Source organism: Labeo rohita, unplaced genomic scaffold (genome assembly GCF_022985175.1).
Source record: "Labeo rohita strain BAU-BD-2019 unplaced genomic scaffold, IGBB_LRoh.1.0 scaffold_113, whole genome shotgun sequence".
In the NCBI taxonomy this organism is placed as follows: domain Eukaryota; kingdom Metazoa; phylum Chordata; class Actinopteri; order Cypriniformes; family Cyprinidae; genus Labeo; species Labeo rohita.
In genome coordinates this window covers 1-16,251 of record NW_026127263.1, presented here as the reverse complement: position 1 = coordinate 16,251, position 16,251 = coordinate 1, and the positions used below count along the sequence as shown (strand labels likewise).

At 38.1% G+C, this 16,251-nt stretch overlaps 2 protein-coding genes across 2 annotated transcripts; both read left to right on the top strand.

Moving 5' to 3' along the window:
* Positions 1–1,708: 1,708 nt before the first annotated feature.
* Positions 1,709–15,991, top strand: LOC127157605 (B-cell receptor CD22; the record flags this gene model as incomplete). Its single annotated transcript, XM_051100846.1, has 11 exons — positions 1,709–1,739; positions 2,224–2,259; positions 3,930–4,202; positions 10,541–10,801; positions 10,885–11,157; positions 11,232–11,363; positions 11,469–11,639; positions 14,426–14,707; positions 15,102–15,347; positions 15,438–15,551; positions 15,890–15,991. Coding segments are annotated over exons 1-11 (1,921 nt in total), but the record flags the coding sequence as incomplete, so codon positions are not given.
* Positions 4,768–6,171, top strand: LOC127157624 (uncharacterized). The gene is made up of 2 exons (XM_051100862.1): positions 4,768–5,290; positions 5,700–6,171. Exons 1-2 carry the CDS (start codon positions 4,769–4,771, stop codon positions 6,153–6,155), a joined length of 978 nt encoding a protein of 325 aa, XP_050956819.1. The 5' UTR covers position 4,768; the 3' UTR covers positions 6,156–6,171.
* Positions 15,992–16,251: the final 260 nt, after the last annotated feature.

Here is a 16,251-nt window from a genome sequence, read left to right as displayed (position 1 = left end):
TACCCCATCCACACTCAAAGTTTATGTGCCATTGAGGCGAATCATGTTGGCTGGTCATAGCCTTATGGTTAGTGTACCAACATATAGCAAAACTGTACTTGCGGCAACCCAAGTTTGATTCCTGTCTTGAGGTCCTTTTCTGATCCCAACCCCCTTCTCTCCACCCAGTGCTTTCCTGTCTGCACTCTACTGTCACATCTAATAAAAAAGGCACAAAAAAAAAAAAAAGCTTTGGGCTAATGGGTGTAAAGCCAAGACACAGCTACAGGTGCATCTCAGAAAATTTAAATATCTTGAAAAAGTTAATTTTTTGTTTGAGTTTCACAAGGAGTACAATGAAGCTGGAGTTAGCACATCAAGAGTCACCACCAGATGTCTTCAGGAAAAGGGCTACCAAGCCACTTCTGAAACAGAAACAAAGTCAGAAGCATCTTACCTGGGCTAAGGAGAAAATGAACTGATCTGTTGCTCAGTGGTCCAAAGTCCTCTTTAAGATAAAAGTAAATTTTGCATTTCATGTTGAAATCATGATCCCAGAGTCTGGAGGAAGACTTGAGAGAAACAGAATCCAAACTGCTTGAAGTCCAGTGTGAAGTTTCTGAAATCAGTTATGATTTGGGGTGCCGTGATGTCTGCTTGTGTTGGTCCACTGTGTTTTATCAAGTCCAAAGTCAATGCAGCCGTCTACCAGGAGATTTTAGAGCACTTTATGCTTCCATCTGCTGACAAGCTTTATGGAGATGCTGATTTCCTTTTCCAGCAGCACCTGCCCACAGTGCTAAAGTGGTTTGCTGACCATGATATTACTGTGCTTTATTGGCCAGCCAGCATACCTGACCTGAACCCCATCCAGAATCTATGGGATATTTTCAAGAGAAAGATGAGAAACAGTCGATCCAACAATATACAGATGATCTGAAGGCTCAATAGTGCCTCAGCAGTGCCACAGGCTGATCACTTCCATGCTACACTTCACAGATGCTGTAATTTGTGCTAGGAGCAGGTCATTTGCTGTAATATGCTGCTGACCAAGTATTGAGTGCAAAAATTAACATACTTTAAAGAACTTTTCTTTTTTGCAAATCCGTTTTTTGATTGATCTTAGAATTATTCTAATATTTTGAGATATTAAGCTAATATTTTGACTTTCGTGAGCTGTAAGCTCTAATCATCAAAATTAAAACAAAAATCTTTAGAAATGTTTCACTTTACATGTAATGAACCTAGAATATATAAAAGTTTCAGTTTTTGAAATAAGTTACAAACAAAAAAATGAACTTTTTTTATGATATTCTAATTTTTTTAAGGTGCACCTGTATGTAGCCTAAGGTGCTCTAAACCCCGTTTAGAGCACAAGTTATTACAAGTTATCTAGCTCTTCCTAATTCAGAGAACAAACAGGGTTCCAATTCTGGCTTATGCTTTATTTTATTTGTTCATACAAGTATATTCCTTCTCATTATGGAAATTTGATGCTGTTCAGTTTGAAACGGAATCACAGCAACATTTCTGTCAAAAACTTGCATGCTAGTCAGTTTAACATTTTTGAATATGTTACAAGATTATTAACATTATTTTTTTTCTCTCTAACACATGAGGTGCATTTGTGTTTAATGTGTTATTATGTTAGATCTGACTGAAGGTATCAGGAAGTCTTGAGGTTTGATCACTGTCTGTGCCTTTTACCGCCTGTCATTATTCGGTTAGTATGGAGCTCAGTCAACTTCCTCTTGTGCTCTGTGAGTATTGTTTTCTCGGCATGTATTTCAGTGGATAATAATTGTTCATATATGATGAGTAAGAGCAAGTGAAATGCATTCTTGTGTTTTTGTCAGTCTGTTTGTTCTGTTTGTGTTAGTTTGCTGTTGTTGTTGTTTTTTTGTTTGTTTGTTTGTTTATATACTTTTCAAAAGTGTAGTGCACAGGTTGTAAGAGTTTATTTCTTTTGTTTGCAATTAGACTGTCAGCTTCAAGTTTTCTAAAGAGGTCTCTCTGCTATGAGGATGATTTAAATGGACTTTTATTCAATTTAGATGAAAAGGCGTAGAGAAATTAAGTCCAAAAAAAAAAAAAAAAAAAAAAAAAAAACATGACAGAGAAGCTGAGAAGAATTAAGAGTAAAATTATATTTCCCAAGGAAAAAAAAAACAAAAACATCTTCATATAGCTAATGTAATATACGTAATATCAGCTCAATGCTCATATTTTCCTTTTATGTTTTAGTGCTGATTTCAGTTATTCACTTTGGACAAACTGAAGGTGAGTGAATTTCATCACATTTAAATACTGTATCAGTGATTTTACAAACTAGCTGTGAAAAGAGTGTTATGATTTTTATTGATAAAGAATACATCTTTTTAACAAGTTATTTGTGTGTTGTGACTAGAGGAAGAAATTACAGTAAACCAATAGCAGTGACAATACACAGCAAATATATTTCCTCACATAATGAACACTAAAAAAAAATTATCTATTTAGTAAGTAATATGACTAAAGTATTATGACATTAATGACAAATTACAGTAATTCACATTTGAATACAGAAAAAAATACTGTATTTTTATGTCATATTTTTCTGTTTTCTGAAATTACATGCAAAATTTATGTAAAATTACACAAATAATCTCTAATTAATAGAATAACAAAAACCTGTAGCTGATAAAAAGGTCAAATTACTGGCAGCAACAGCTGCCTAACATAAAACCATAGAATATGCCTAAAACCATAGAATTAAAGTAAAATCTCATTAGTTAAATAAGCTGAAAACACTGTTATTTTACAGTATTACCTTAAAAATTTTGATTAAACACCTTCAATTCAAAAACTGTTTTCAGGCGGGTCTTTTGTCATGTATCATTGTTGAAGGAAGCATGCAGGAGGCACGATAAACATAAACAGTCTTTAATAATCAAACACGGTAATTCCACAACAGGAGCAGGCACAAACACACGTACATAACTTGGTAGACCCGACAGGGAAGAACTGAATAAATACAAGTGATAATTGGGTAAACACAAGTGAATTATTCCCATTATTCACTGTGCTATATATATATATATATATATATATATATATATATATATGTGTGTGTGTGTGTGTGTGTGTGTAGTGTGGGGGAAAATTACTTTTAAAAGTAATGCATTACAATTTTGCGTTACTCCCTGAAAAAGTAACTTATTACGTTAGTTACTTTTGAATGGAATGTGTTACGTTACTTTTGCGTTACTTTTTTAAATCTGGGCAGGGTTTGCTTCTTTGTTTTTAATATAACACAATTCTAATGTAAAAGCCCTTTTACACCAAAAGTGAAATGAATTTATCTCAGGCTGAAAGAAAAGTACATTTATGCAGGAGATCACTCTTCAGCTATTAAAAAAAATGAAGCACAAATGTTAGTTTATCTAACGTAATTTTTGCTTATTAGCATGGCTGAATTGCATCATCGAAGGTCAGCAGCAAAGACACTGGTTAATAAAATGGGATTAAATACATAAAGGATATATGTTTTATTTAATTATTGCAGGGTTGCGTCATTTTCTGAGTTTGCATTTCATTGTTTTTATTCATTTTGAGGAATACTGAATCTGTTTTTTGTGAGTGAGATGAATTAATGCATGTTCACATTTAGTCTAGAATACAGTAACATCATGTTTACTCCCAATTTCTAGTAACTGGTGTTACTTACTTGAAAAAGTAACTCAGATATTTTCTTAGAAGTTCAAAAGCAATGCGTTACTTTACTAGTTACTTGAAAAAAATAATATTATTACGTAACACTCCTTACTTGTAATGCGTTACCCCCAACACTGTATTTATATAATTAAATGATTAGCTCCAAGTAATTAGTATTAGTAAACCTCTCTGAGAAATTACTGAAAATGAAAACATAGAGAATATTATTTTAATTGTGAATTGTTGTCATTGTGCAGAAAGACCAAAAGCCAAAGTGACCATTAAACCTGCTCAACATGTATTCAGAGGAGACACAGTCACTCTCAGATGTGACATATATGATGAAGGAGTCACTAGCTGGAGCTACAGCTGGTATAAAGAAGGTTCAACCAGTGTTTTCAGTGATCAACAGAAACACACATTCAGTTCTGTTAATGAGTCTGACGCAGGTAAATACTCCTGTAAAGGATCAGAGACAGAAGGATCACGCTGGTCACAAATGAGTGATGCAGTTACACTGACAGTATCAGGTGAGTTTGATCATCTTTTTGTTCACACTCAAACACGTTTAACATGCTATTAATGAGTGATTTCTCAAATTCAGCTCCCAGAGCAGTTTTCTTAAGTGTTTAAGAGGTTAAAAAGTGATCAGATTTTTTTTTAGGTCAAGCACCAAACTTGTGTTTCCCTTTTTATACCTTTGAATCTTTCTCTGAAGATAGTATTCTTATGCTGATCTTCAAATGAAGATGATTTCAGTTTCTTAAATCTTGATATTAGGACATAAAACCTGCCTGTAACTCAAGAAGTATTAAAGATATTTTAATGCCCTTTTAGGCTACGTCCACACGAAGCCGGTGCGTTCCCTATCCGCTCATTTTTTTTCCTCGTTCTCAAAAAAAATTGCGTAAACACGGCGTCGTCTCAAGAAATATCTGCGTACACACGAAACCACTGAAAACGGTGTAGTATATATGCCAGACCAGTATGGGGCGCTGTAATTGTGCCATAGAGATACACTATACACGGAGAAGAAGAGTTTGAGCATGCGCATAACCTTGCGCGCTGTATACGAACCAAGAAGAAGAAGACGAAGATGGCGAACGCAACAACTTCAAGAGCAAGAGTGGAGTCTTTCGTGTGGACTGACGACGAAGTCGAACTTCTACTCAGAGTCACACTCGACTACAAGTCCACTAAGCTCCAAGAAAACGTGGACTGGGAGTCGTGTCACTCCAAATATAGTGATATAACGGACGCGTTTCAGGCACAGTATCCGAGGGAGCTAACCAATAAGGATTTCCCTCACGATGCTACCATGGTCTCAAAAGCCCAAGTCACCGCAAAGTTGAAAAATATACGCAGCAAATACAGGCATGCGGTGGACACAGGGCGTCAAAGTGGTCAAGGACGGGTAGTACTCATATTTTATGAGCTTTGCGAGGAGATCTGGGGTGGTTCGCCTGCTACACGCTCCATCGATGCCGGCTTCGAGACGGGTGACCTGGAAGAGTCGTCTACATCGACAGTGGAGCTGTCTTCCGATTCTCCAAACTCCACTGAATCCTTCGACTGTCTTACATCTGCGGTTGTAAAGCAGCGCCAGGATTTGCTCCAGGTAAAATTGGCTCCAGGTTTATGATTTCAAGCTTACCGAGTATGAATGTGTGAGGCACTATGTAAAGCGCTTTGTTGGCCATGGGTCTGTTGAAAGCGCTGTATAAATGCAGTCCATTTACATATGATACAGTATTGTATATAGTATATGATGACACAATCAACTTTGAGGTGAACTATTCCTTTAATTTTAGTTCAATTAATGCATTTGTTTAAATGTAGGTAAAATCAATTGTGTGCAACCACTTACCATAACATTTAGTAAATTCAATGAATTAGTTTTTTTTTTCAGTATAGTTAGGATGGATGCATGTTCTTTGTGTAGGTGTGTTGGTTTACTGCATTATTCACATAGCTTTCTGAACTTATTTTGCATAGTAATAATGCACATTTTCTCTGCTTTATTTAAGGCAAAGTTGAACAGCCATAGAGGAGACAGGCTGAAGAGGAAGGTTCCCACCGATCCGGCAGAGGAGGACCTTAAAATAAAGAGGAGGATGTTGGAGTTGATGGAGGACTCTTCTAGACGCAACTCCGACAACATGCTGCAGATAAATACAAACATTGCTAACATTACCAGCAGCATTCAGGAGTGTTTTTCCTTCATGAGGGAATTATTCCAACGTCAATTTACACAATTCACCCGCAGCAGCAGTGGTCAATTCCAAGGGCACCCACCATCATTCATAAACACAACACCACACCCTACTACACCAGCCTTCCTGCACACACCTCGGCCTGATAAACCAGCAAACCAACCTCAACAGTACCACCCTGAATGCTACACACCTACACCACATGTCACCCCACATCAGCAAACATCATTTTCATACAGACGTGCACTGCTGCAAGATGACACAGAGTGACTGCCCTGTTGCACTATATAATTCTTGATTGTATATTGTCTTCACTGCACGTCAGTTCTGTGCACGGTTGCACTTTATACAGTTTGACCTGTTTTTTGAGTTTATTCTACCTGTAGTTGTATATAGTTATTGTGTTTTGTGCACTGTTGCACTTTATACCTGTTCAATATTACCTGTTTTTTTTAAATGGTTCTTTGAACAAATATTTATTTTCCAATAAAAAAAGTTCTGAAATTTTTGCTGTCATTTATTTTCACTAGACAGATTCAACACAACACTTTCAAAATAATCATTAGTACATTTTCCAAATGTAAATAGTGTAAATACTTAAAAAAAAAACTGATCAAAATAGGAAAACTTGATGGCCAGCATTTAAGGGTCAAGGTACTTTGTGAGTACTCTCCTCACTCTCTTTCCCTCTCCTTCATTACAGTCTGTGAGGTAGTTGTTGCATTGTGTAGGAGGCTGTAAGTCTTTATCCCATTGCATCGTTCCCAACACCGTGTGCTCAGCCACAGTCTCCTTACAGTTTTCACAAAAATTGTGGAGAACAAAGCAAGCGTAAATGACAAAGGGCAGGTCCTGCAAGTTGATGTCCATAGGCCTTTTCAGTGCAGCAAATCTGGCTTTGAGACGACCAAAAGCACACTCAATGACCATCCGTGCCCTACACAAACTTAACCCAAAGTACTGTTCTTGAGGTGTGGAGCCACCGTTTGCATATTCCTTCATCAAGTAAGGCAGCAGAGGGTAGGCTGGGTCACCAAGAAGATAAATTGGTATGTCCTCTTCGTTGTCCACAATCTTTTTTTTCAGAGGAGGAATCTGGCCAGTCTTAAAGTACAGGTTGAGCTTTGAATTAACAAAAACCCGTGCATCGTGTACACTCCTGGGCCACTTTATCACAACATCCATAAATCTGTACTTATAATCACAGACCGCCTGTACATTGAGAGAATGTTTGCCTTTCCTGTTGATGTAGTCCATCGAGTTGGTAGACGGCTGCTTGATTTCTATGTGTGTGCCGTCGACCGCTCCCAAACACTGTGGCATGCCATGAGCACGATGGAAACGCAAAACCAGATCCTCGGCCTCGGACTCCGTAAAAGGCAACTTGATGTACTTTGGACCCAGGTGGACAGCGATCGCTTTACACATTTGCCTGACAACAACAGACACAGCCTGTCGCGACACGCCGAAGGCGTTAGCAGTCTTCCTTAGCCGTCCCTCGTCGCTCAAATAATACAGAGTTAACGCAACCCTTTTGAGTGTAGTAATTGGTGCCCTCATGTTTGTTGTTTGCCCTTCAATATACGGACTGAGTTCCTCGCTCAGGGCGATGAGAGATGCTTTGGACATGCAGAAATTCTCCCTCCATTCATCTTCCACAACAACGCCATTGACAAAGTTGTCCCGCCAACTGCTAGTTCTACCTGGTCTTATCCAAAATTTTCTCCTGGTTGCTCTCCTGGTTGTCTTCCGCGGTGGATCTAAGAGCATGTGGCATATGGTGTTGTCCATTATCGCTTGTTGCTCATAACAGTTGCGTAGAAGCAATAGATTTTGCTGTAATAAAGCTACTAGGCTTAGTAGCAACACGAACACAATCATGTAGTCCGCCATTATTGTTGTTGCTGTTACGTGTGACGCAGCCGACACGTGATGTGATGACATCATCGTTTCACAAAATATACGGATTGGCTGTACACACGAAACCGCAACGGTGTCGTTTTCAGATTTATCCACTTTGGGACCTGGTTTCAAAAAATAGCGGTTTCAGTCTCCTAAAACGCCGGATCCGTGTGGACGAAACGCCAATACGGTAAAAAATTTATACGTATACAGCGAAACGCGTCTCCGTGTGGACAGGCCCTTAGATTTTGGCAGAAAGAAGGAGATACACCTCTAGTTTTAACATAATTTGTTCTTCAGACATTACGCTTTAAAGGGGTCATTGGATGCTAAGTTCACTTTTTCATGTTGTTTGAACATTACTGTGTGTTGGCAGTGTATGTACAAATCTGCCCTATAATGATAAAAATCCATGCAGTGGTTTTTAATTGATCTGTAAAAATAATATCCCCTTTTTCAAATCGAGCCGTTCTCAGATGCCTGACGGTGTGACGTCACACTGACAGATGCCGCTCCCACAATAGTTGATTGACATGAGCGATTTACCTTGAATCAGCTGTCACAGTCTGCCCTCTTTGTTTCCATGCTGGAGCAGGGATGTAAGTTAGACAAGAATATCTCAGATTGAGCGATTGAGGTGTTGTGTTGCTGGATGTAATAATTAACATAGTGGTCGTCATTTACTCCCGACATCTGAGCGCTGAAGATGCAGTGGATTACGTTTGTTTGTGAAGGGAATGCGCCTCCCGATCTACATATATCCGTCTATGTTCACGCGAATCATTCATGATCCAGCTTCACTTACAGCAGAAGTGAGTATAAGGGGTTTTTTATGAATCTTTGCAATCGCCTTTCCTTATAACGTGGTAGTTAGGAAGTTTAGCGGCTAAACGCAGCTAAACGCAGCTAAACGCGGCTAACGTGGCTAATGTAAACAACACCGTCTTTTCCACAGAGAGAAGAGAGGGGCGGGGTGAGCAGAGCTCATTTGCATTTAAAGGAACAACCCCTTAGAATGAGATGATTTTTGCTGAGCTCATTTTGACAAGGTAAAAAGGGTGTTGTTTTACAAAACCATTGAGAATTTTTAATCAAAGTATATTAGAGACTTTTCATTAAGACCCTAAAGAATCATATCAACTTGTGGAAAATGGGCATCTGATGACCCCTTTAAAAGAAAAGAGGTATCATAGTTTTTTCAAACTGACCCACATTTAGTTTTTGACCAATGAAAGTGTGTCAATTTTGACGATTTACTCCTGGAGCCATATTTAAATTTCAATATCTCTAGAACCGAATCTCATAAGGCCTTAAAAATAAAGATGCCAAATGAAAAGTTTGTCAAAACCCAAAATCTAAAAGGGCATTAAGATATCTTTAATACATCTGGAATTACAGGCATGCAAACTTTGGAGAAAAACTGGAAAAGTGCTGTTTGCTAAAGTTTTTGCCCACCTTTAACTTTACTCTGAATCTAAAGTGAAAATTGCCATTTTGACCTTACTATACAAAATAGTGGATTACTCAGTAAATGTTAATCAATGATATTTAATATTTTGGCTTTCATCACTATACATGTCTGTCTTTCTTCAGAATAAATATTAGCAAAACCAAAAATTTAAGCCAGGGACCTCTGGTTGAGTTGACACGGAATGACCCAATACCAAATTTTCCATTGTTGACCTCTGACATTTTGCAACTGCTGTACAACTGATGTGTGTCTTTAGCTGCTGCTGTAGATGTAGGTGGTGTGGTGCAGTAGGTCGAACTCTTTGCTGTTAACCTAACTGCTGTGGGTTTGAAACCAGTCTAGGGTGGTTTTTGCGCCTTTGTTGTCCCTGAACTGTGAAAGTGATTGTCTGACACAGGCAGTAGTGTGTTTACCCACCACGCAAATCAGACCTTCACCCCACCCCCCGGATTTAACGGTATATTAAAATTTTACTGAATATATTGTATATAACACTATTCATACATTGAAAAATATGTGACAGTATATTTACTTAAATGAAGCTGCCGGTTTATCAAAGTTTGCTAAAGTACAAACTGTAATGGCACAGCGCTTCATAAGCTTTGAAGCACAAACAACAGTTGTGTGTCATCTGCAGCTGAATGATGCCGGAGGGGAGAGGAAACTGCTGTGCATTGTTCACAGTGACCACAGGGCCACAGTGTGATGAATCACCAGCAGCTAAACAGTAGTGAACCACAGCAGAATGAACCACACAGTTTATCACAGCCACAGACACACATTTAATATATCATTAATGAGAGATTTTCTATTTCAGCTCCCAGAGCAGTTTTAAGTGTTTAACGTGTCCCTCACATGATCTTTAAAACAAGTCTTACAAATGTTGGCTGAATTTTGGATTTTCAGACCCTTAAACAATGTACACCCTAAGTAGTCGTGATGTATCTCAGCAATGCTTTTTCTTACTGGGCAAAACTTGTACTGGTCAGAAACTATGCAAATTTATCCAACACTATGGTCTAGATCATTTTACAATCTAATGTAAACTGTTGTCCCTGCACAACACTTTGTTGAATGGTGTGTCTTTGATTGCTGGTCCAGAAGTCTGAACCTTTGTTGTCTTTTAAGTCTTTGTGCCATGAGCATGCTAAACATGTTTAGAATTGCTGCTTATACTTATATTTCTTGCATTGTCTCTGAAATCAAAATACATAAATTATTTACTAGTGGTCTGCTGAAAAAACTTAAACTACTCAAAATCCCACAAACTTTATTTTGACAGACTTTCCCACACCAAATCTGACTGTTGAGCCACAGAGTTCAGTGTTCACTGGAGACTCAGTTACTCTGAGATGTGAGCTGATTCAGTCACACAATGGATGGGCGTTTCTCTGGAGAAAAGACTCAAACCGTGAATCTACTGAAACTGCAAATAAAACAATCAATTCTGTAAACGTCTCTGATGGAGGAGAGTACAAGTGCAGAGCACAAAGAAGAGGATATTACACTGATTACAGTGAACCAGCAGTATTGACAATATATGGTAAGTATTATGGCAAACATTTTATTACTATTATTTATGAAATTGTTACATAATTTTTTTGTTTTGAATTGTTGACTGTACAGAAAAACCAAAACCCAATGTGACCATTAAACCTGATCATCATGTATTTAGAGGAGACACAGTCACTCTCAGATGTGACATATATGGTGAAGGAGTCACTAGCTGGAGCTACAGCTGGTATAAAGAAGGTTCAACCAGTGTTTTCAGTGATCGACAGGAACACACATTCAGTTCTGTTACTGAGTCTGACGCAGGTAAATACTCCTGTAATGGATCAGAGACAGAAGGATCACGCTGGTCACAAATGAGTGATGCAGTTACACTGACAGTATCAGGTGAGTTTGATCATCACTTCATACACACACAAACATGTTTACTGTGTTATTAATGAGCGATTTCTCTATTTCAGATCCCAAAGCAGTTTTAAGTGTTTCTTCACAGAAGTGGTTGACTGAAGGAGATCCAGTGACTCTGAACTGTGAGGTTTACAACTTCTCTACAGGCTGGACATTCAGCTGGTTCACTTTAACTGCTTCATCAGGTAAGTTATAATGCTTTTTATGTGTAAACATTTGAATTAGCTTATTTTATTTACAGGTACATCCAAAATAGCATTTAATTTTGAATGAATTTTCTGGTTTTACAGAGAACAGCCATCATTATAATCTGCTCTCTGACAGCAGCAGAGGAGCAGGAGGAAACTACACTGTCAGTTCTGCTGCTCTAAATCACACAGGAGTTTATTCGTGCAGAGCAGAGAGAGAGAAACCAGCCTATAAAACACAGTACAGCAACACACAGCTGTTGTGGGTCACTGGTGAGTTAAAACGAACTTTTGGTTTCAAGCATGTGATCAGCTACAGACAAAAAAGAAATCTGACCCCGCCCCCAGCACTTATTATTTAAAGGCAGTGGCTATTTGCACTAAGTGTTAAAAGCGATACAGGCTATTTACACTAAGTGTAATTAGCATATTTTCTCAGTGATAGATGCTGTTTACACTAAGTGCAAATAACGATTGATGCTATTTACACTACATCAAAATAGCAGGATTTTCTGCTATTTATACTACCTATTGCAAATAGTGGCAATAATCTGCACCTCAGCATTGTAGTACATTATAAAACAGTATGCCATAATAACATATTGAGTGTAAATTATAATTTTAATTGAAAAAATTAAATGGATGCCACCTCCACCGCCAACATTTTGTTTTATTTCCTACATTTTTACTGAAAATACATGCCTTTTCAATGTTATATGAGATTTGCTTGAGATCAGATGTTTTGTTATTTTAAAACATCACGCAGCATTAGAGTTACCTATTAGATTGGGTTTTATTGAATCTACTGTATATCCAGGGTTTCCACGGGTCCTTGAAATCCTTGAAAGTTTGCGAATATGAAAAAAAAAAAAAAAAACGTCAACGCCCTGGAAAGTTTTTGAAAAAAAATCATACATACATACAGGTCCTTTGAAGTGCTTGAATTTATTTGTTTTATGAAGTTTTCAGGAAAAAAAAAAATCCATATTATTTCCTCCGGTTCACTAATGTGTTATTTCACCAACACTTTGTGGCCTATGCATGCTAGCTTGCTTGATTTTAGGGTGACCATACATCCTCTTTTCCCTGGACATGTCCTCTTTTTGGACCTAAAAAATGTGTCCGCCTGGGATTTCTAAATTGGCCAAAATGTCTGGGAGCCGAATTTGCTTTCTACAGTCGCCATTCAGTGTGTGCGTTTTTGTATTAAACTACACAGGGCTCCCGTTGATTTTCAGGCCATTACCACCTGCTCACGCAATCATTCTAAAATCATTCTATAATTGTGGTGCCTCAGGAAGTATTTAAATCACAGCTGTTCACTTTCAATTTTGCGATCACAAGCATTCTGTATAAAGGGAGCACATCAAGACAAGATCAGATATGAGCACATTATCTCCTGAGCAGAAAATCCTCCAGCATGATTTGTCAGTCATCTCTTCTTACTATTGTCTTGACCCATGATCAGTTAAATCTGATTCCTGCAGCTTGTGTTGTATGAAGGGTTGCCAAATCTGCATTTTTTTTTGCATGGAATTGGGATGATTTTAAACTGTTGCGAAGGGTTGAACTCCCGTGGGTTAAATGTTTGAAATGTTGCATAAATTGCATTTGACTGAAATGCTTGTATTGAAACATTTTGCATTCTACCTGCCTGTGATAAAACTGTGCAAGATGTTAAGTTTTGTGATGGTCAGTGGTATTTATGATCAGTCTGCAAAAGGGTGACTGTAAAATATACATTTTAGGTATGGAAATGAAATAGTTTGAGTTTTGATTTGGGAGCACTAAAAAGATGGGTCTCTGTCCACTTCCAAACGAACTCTGGTGCGGTTCTAATGAAATATGAATGCAACATGGACCAAATACTTTTAAACAAACCAAAATCAGTAAGTAATGTCAAGATGCAACACTATGCGACACAAGCAGGGAACAAGCAGTGTATCCAAAACAAAATGAGCAGAGGGCAAATGTGGAGCAACAATGTGGTAAAGTGCCTTTTATGAACTGTTTGAGTTTACAGATGGTGAAAATAAACTCATACACACACAATAATGAGCGTTTAGTACAGTAGATGGCATTACGTGTGTTCAACTTGAAGAGGCACTGAGCAGACGGATCAGTGAATGGGCACTTTTATGTCATACACCCGCAGTGCCGCTTTAAGTTGAACGCACCTTTTCCTTTCCGTCACAAAATATACGTCATTTAACCCGACCAATCAGGTTGTGAATGTATCACTATGCCTTAAGGTTCGGTATCTTTAGGTTCACTTAAAAAATGCCAGTGTGAACACTAAACGGACCAGGACCAAATTTATAATTTTTCTTTTTGGTCCGGACCAAATAAACCAAACGAAACACACACTTAGTTTCACTCAGTGGACATTTCTGTTGGAAACCGCAGTGACAAGTACTTATTGGTACATATTTCTCGTCTCGTTCCCACAGGTACGTTTTTGCCATAAGAACAGGCTGCAATGTACAGTGAAAATTACTTCACTACAATTCCAAAACAACTTGAGTGAAAGTCTTACCACCCGGTTTCAAAAACAAGGCTCAAGCCAAATCCCAGCCACTTCCTTAGCTGGTCAGGCTGGGAGACCAGTTGAAAAATTAGCTAAATCCAGCTTGACCAGCCTAGCCAGGCTGGGAGACCGGCTAAAACCAGCTACTTCCATCTTAAACCAGTTACAACAAGCCAACCAGCTTAGGCTGGTTTTAGCAGTTTTTTAAGCCTATATTTATATAATTAAATCTCAACAGTTGCTAATTTTGTGATAGCAATCTCAAGCACTTAAGCAATCTCAACTTCTTATTACCACCATTCATGAAAAGTTACCCGGTGAGTAACACGTTTCAGCACTGATTCTACTCACATTTGGCACTTTGAACCATTTGATCCCTTTTAACTGTCCTACTTGTACAGTGCTCTCCAATCCATTTATGTATTAGAAAACGTAACCTTTTCACAGTTACAAAAAAATGTAGTCAATTGCTTAAGGCCATTTTGTGATTTCAATCATCATATGTTAACCATCATCACCCCTGTTTTCCCAGGCATTTTTCCTTCAGTCTCTCTAATTGTCAGCCCCAGCAGAACTCAACACTTCACATCTGTCTCTCTCTCTCTGAGCTGTGAGGATCAGAGTAACTCTACTGGATGGAGAGTGAGAAGATACACAGACGGTGGACGGCTGGAAGATTGTTCATCATTACATCGAGGATCACAAACAGGATCTACATGTACAATCAGCTCCACCAACACATCAGACACTGGAGTGTACTGGTGTGAGTCTGAATTTGGAGAGAAACATCATCCTGTTAATATCACTGTACACTGTGAGTCTGTTTCTATTTGAAGAGTTCAGATACAAAAGCCATCTTGGTCAAAAATGAGATAATGATACTGAGTGAATGCTCTCGACACATATTATACGTTCATCAAATACTTTTTCTTCAAACTCACTAAAATACCAGCCTCAGCCCAATCAGAAGTACCGGTACTTACATAGAAACCTATACATCTGAGCCTGATAAAAATGCATTTTTTAAAGAAAGATGTCAGATGGATTTAGCTGTTTTTGCATCTGAACTCTTCATTTATTTATCTTATTTTACAATCAATGCATGAAGTAGGCTGATTAAACAAGTGCATTAAGCATCAGTGGACAAAAAACATGCAGGGTTAATATGTTGTTTATGTAATTATATGTATGCAATCATTCTGTTTCAGTATCTGGTGTGATTCTGGAGAGTCCTGTTCATCCTGTGACTGAAGGAGATCATCTGACTCTACACTGTTTATATCAACATACAACCTCACCAAACCTCAGAGCTGATTTCTATAAAGATGGTTCACTCATCCAGAATCAAACTACAGAGATGAGCATCACTACTGTCTCAAAGTCACATGAGGGTTTCTACTACTGCAAACACCCAGAGAGAGGAGAGTCACCCAAGAGCTGGATCTCAGTCAGAGGTGAGAATAAGAACTAGAAACACTACAGAAATATTTCTGTACACTTTACAGCACTAATCACAATATAAAAATATGTCTCAGCTTCTGCAGACACAAGATACGATGGTCTCAAACCCAAGAGAAATGGAGTAATTGCAAGACTGGTTGTTGCAGTTTTGATCATTGTCTTCTTGGTCCTGCTGTGGCGCTACAGAAACAACAAAGGTTTCCATGACAAATTTGCAGAACTTGTGTGTTTCCATCCTACAACAGCCTAAGATAGATTTCTGTTCTTACCTGGTCTCCCAACCTGGTACAGATGTTATGTCAGTTGCTTTTAAAAATATTTCTGACCAGTTTTCAGCTGCATTCTTCAAAATAATGTTTCTAAAAGGGTTTTTTCACAGAAGAAGTGCTTTTTTCTTAGTGCGCAGAACATTTTAAAAATCTAAAGAACCGTATTCTACTTTGAAGAGCTTTTTGTGGATTTAACAAGGTTCCATTGAAGTTAAAGGTTATTCCTGGATCCACAGATCCCAATAACACATTTTGTGTTTGTGTAGGTGGAAGATCTCAGTCTCCCTCTACTGTCAGTCAACAGCAGAACAACAGTCAGACATCAGACCTGAACCAGAGTGAAGCCGAATACAACACACTGTTGTCTGGTCAGTCTTTACCCATTACCCATAAATAAATTCCCATAAATCACAATTAATGAGAATTTATGGGAATTATTGCTACACTGCTATATACAGTCATGTGAAAAAGTTAGGACACCCCATTGAATTCCATGGTTTTGTATATCGGGACATAATAAAAAATTATCTGGCTCTTGGCAGGTCTTAAAATTTTGAAAATTAAACCTCAGATAAACAACAACACATGACATATCACACCGTGTCATTATTTATTAAACAAAAATAAT

Bases quoted from the DNA above. Each gene is read 5' to 3' on its own strand.
- LOC127157624 (XM_051100862.1), top strand. From the start codon at position 4,769: ATGGCGAACGCAACAACTTCAAGAGCAAGAGTGGAGTCTTTCGTGTGG. The intron at 5,291-5,699 runs GTAAAATTGGCT...GCTTTATTTAAG, and splicing joins AGCGCCAGGATTTGCTCCAG to GCAAAGTTGAACAGCCATAG.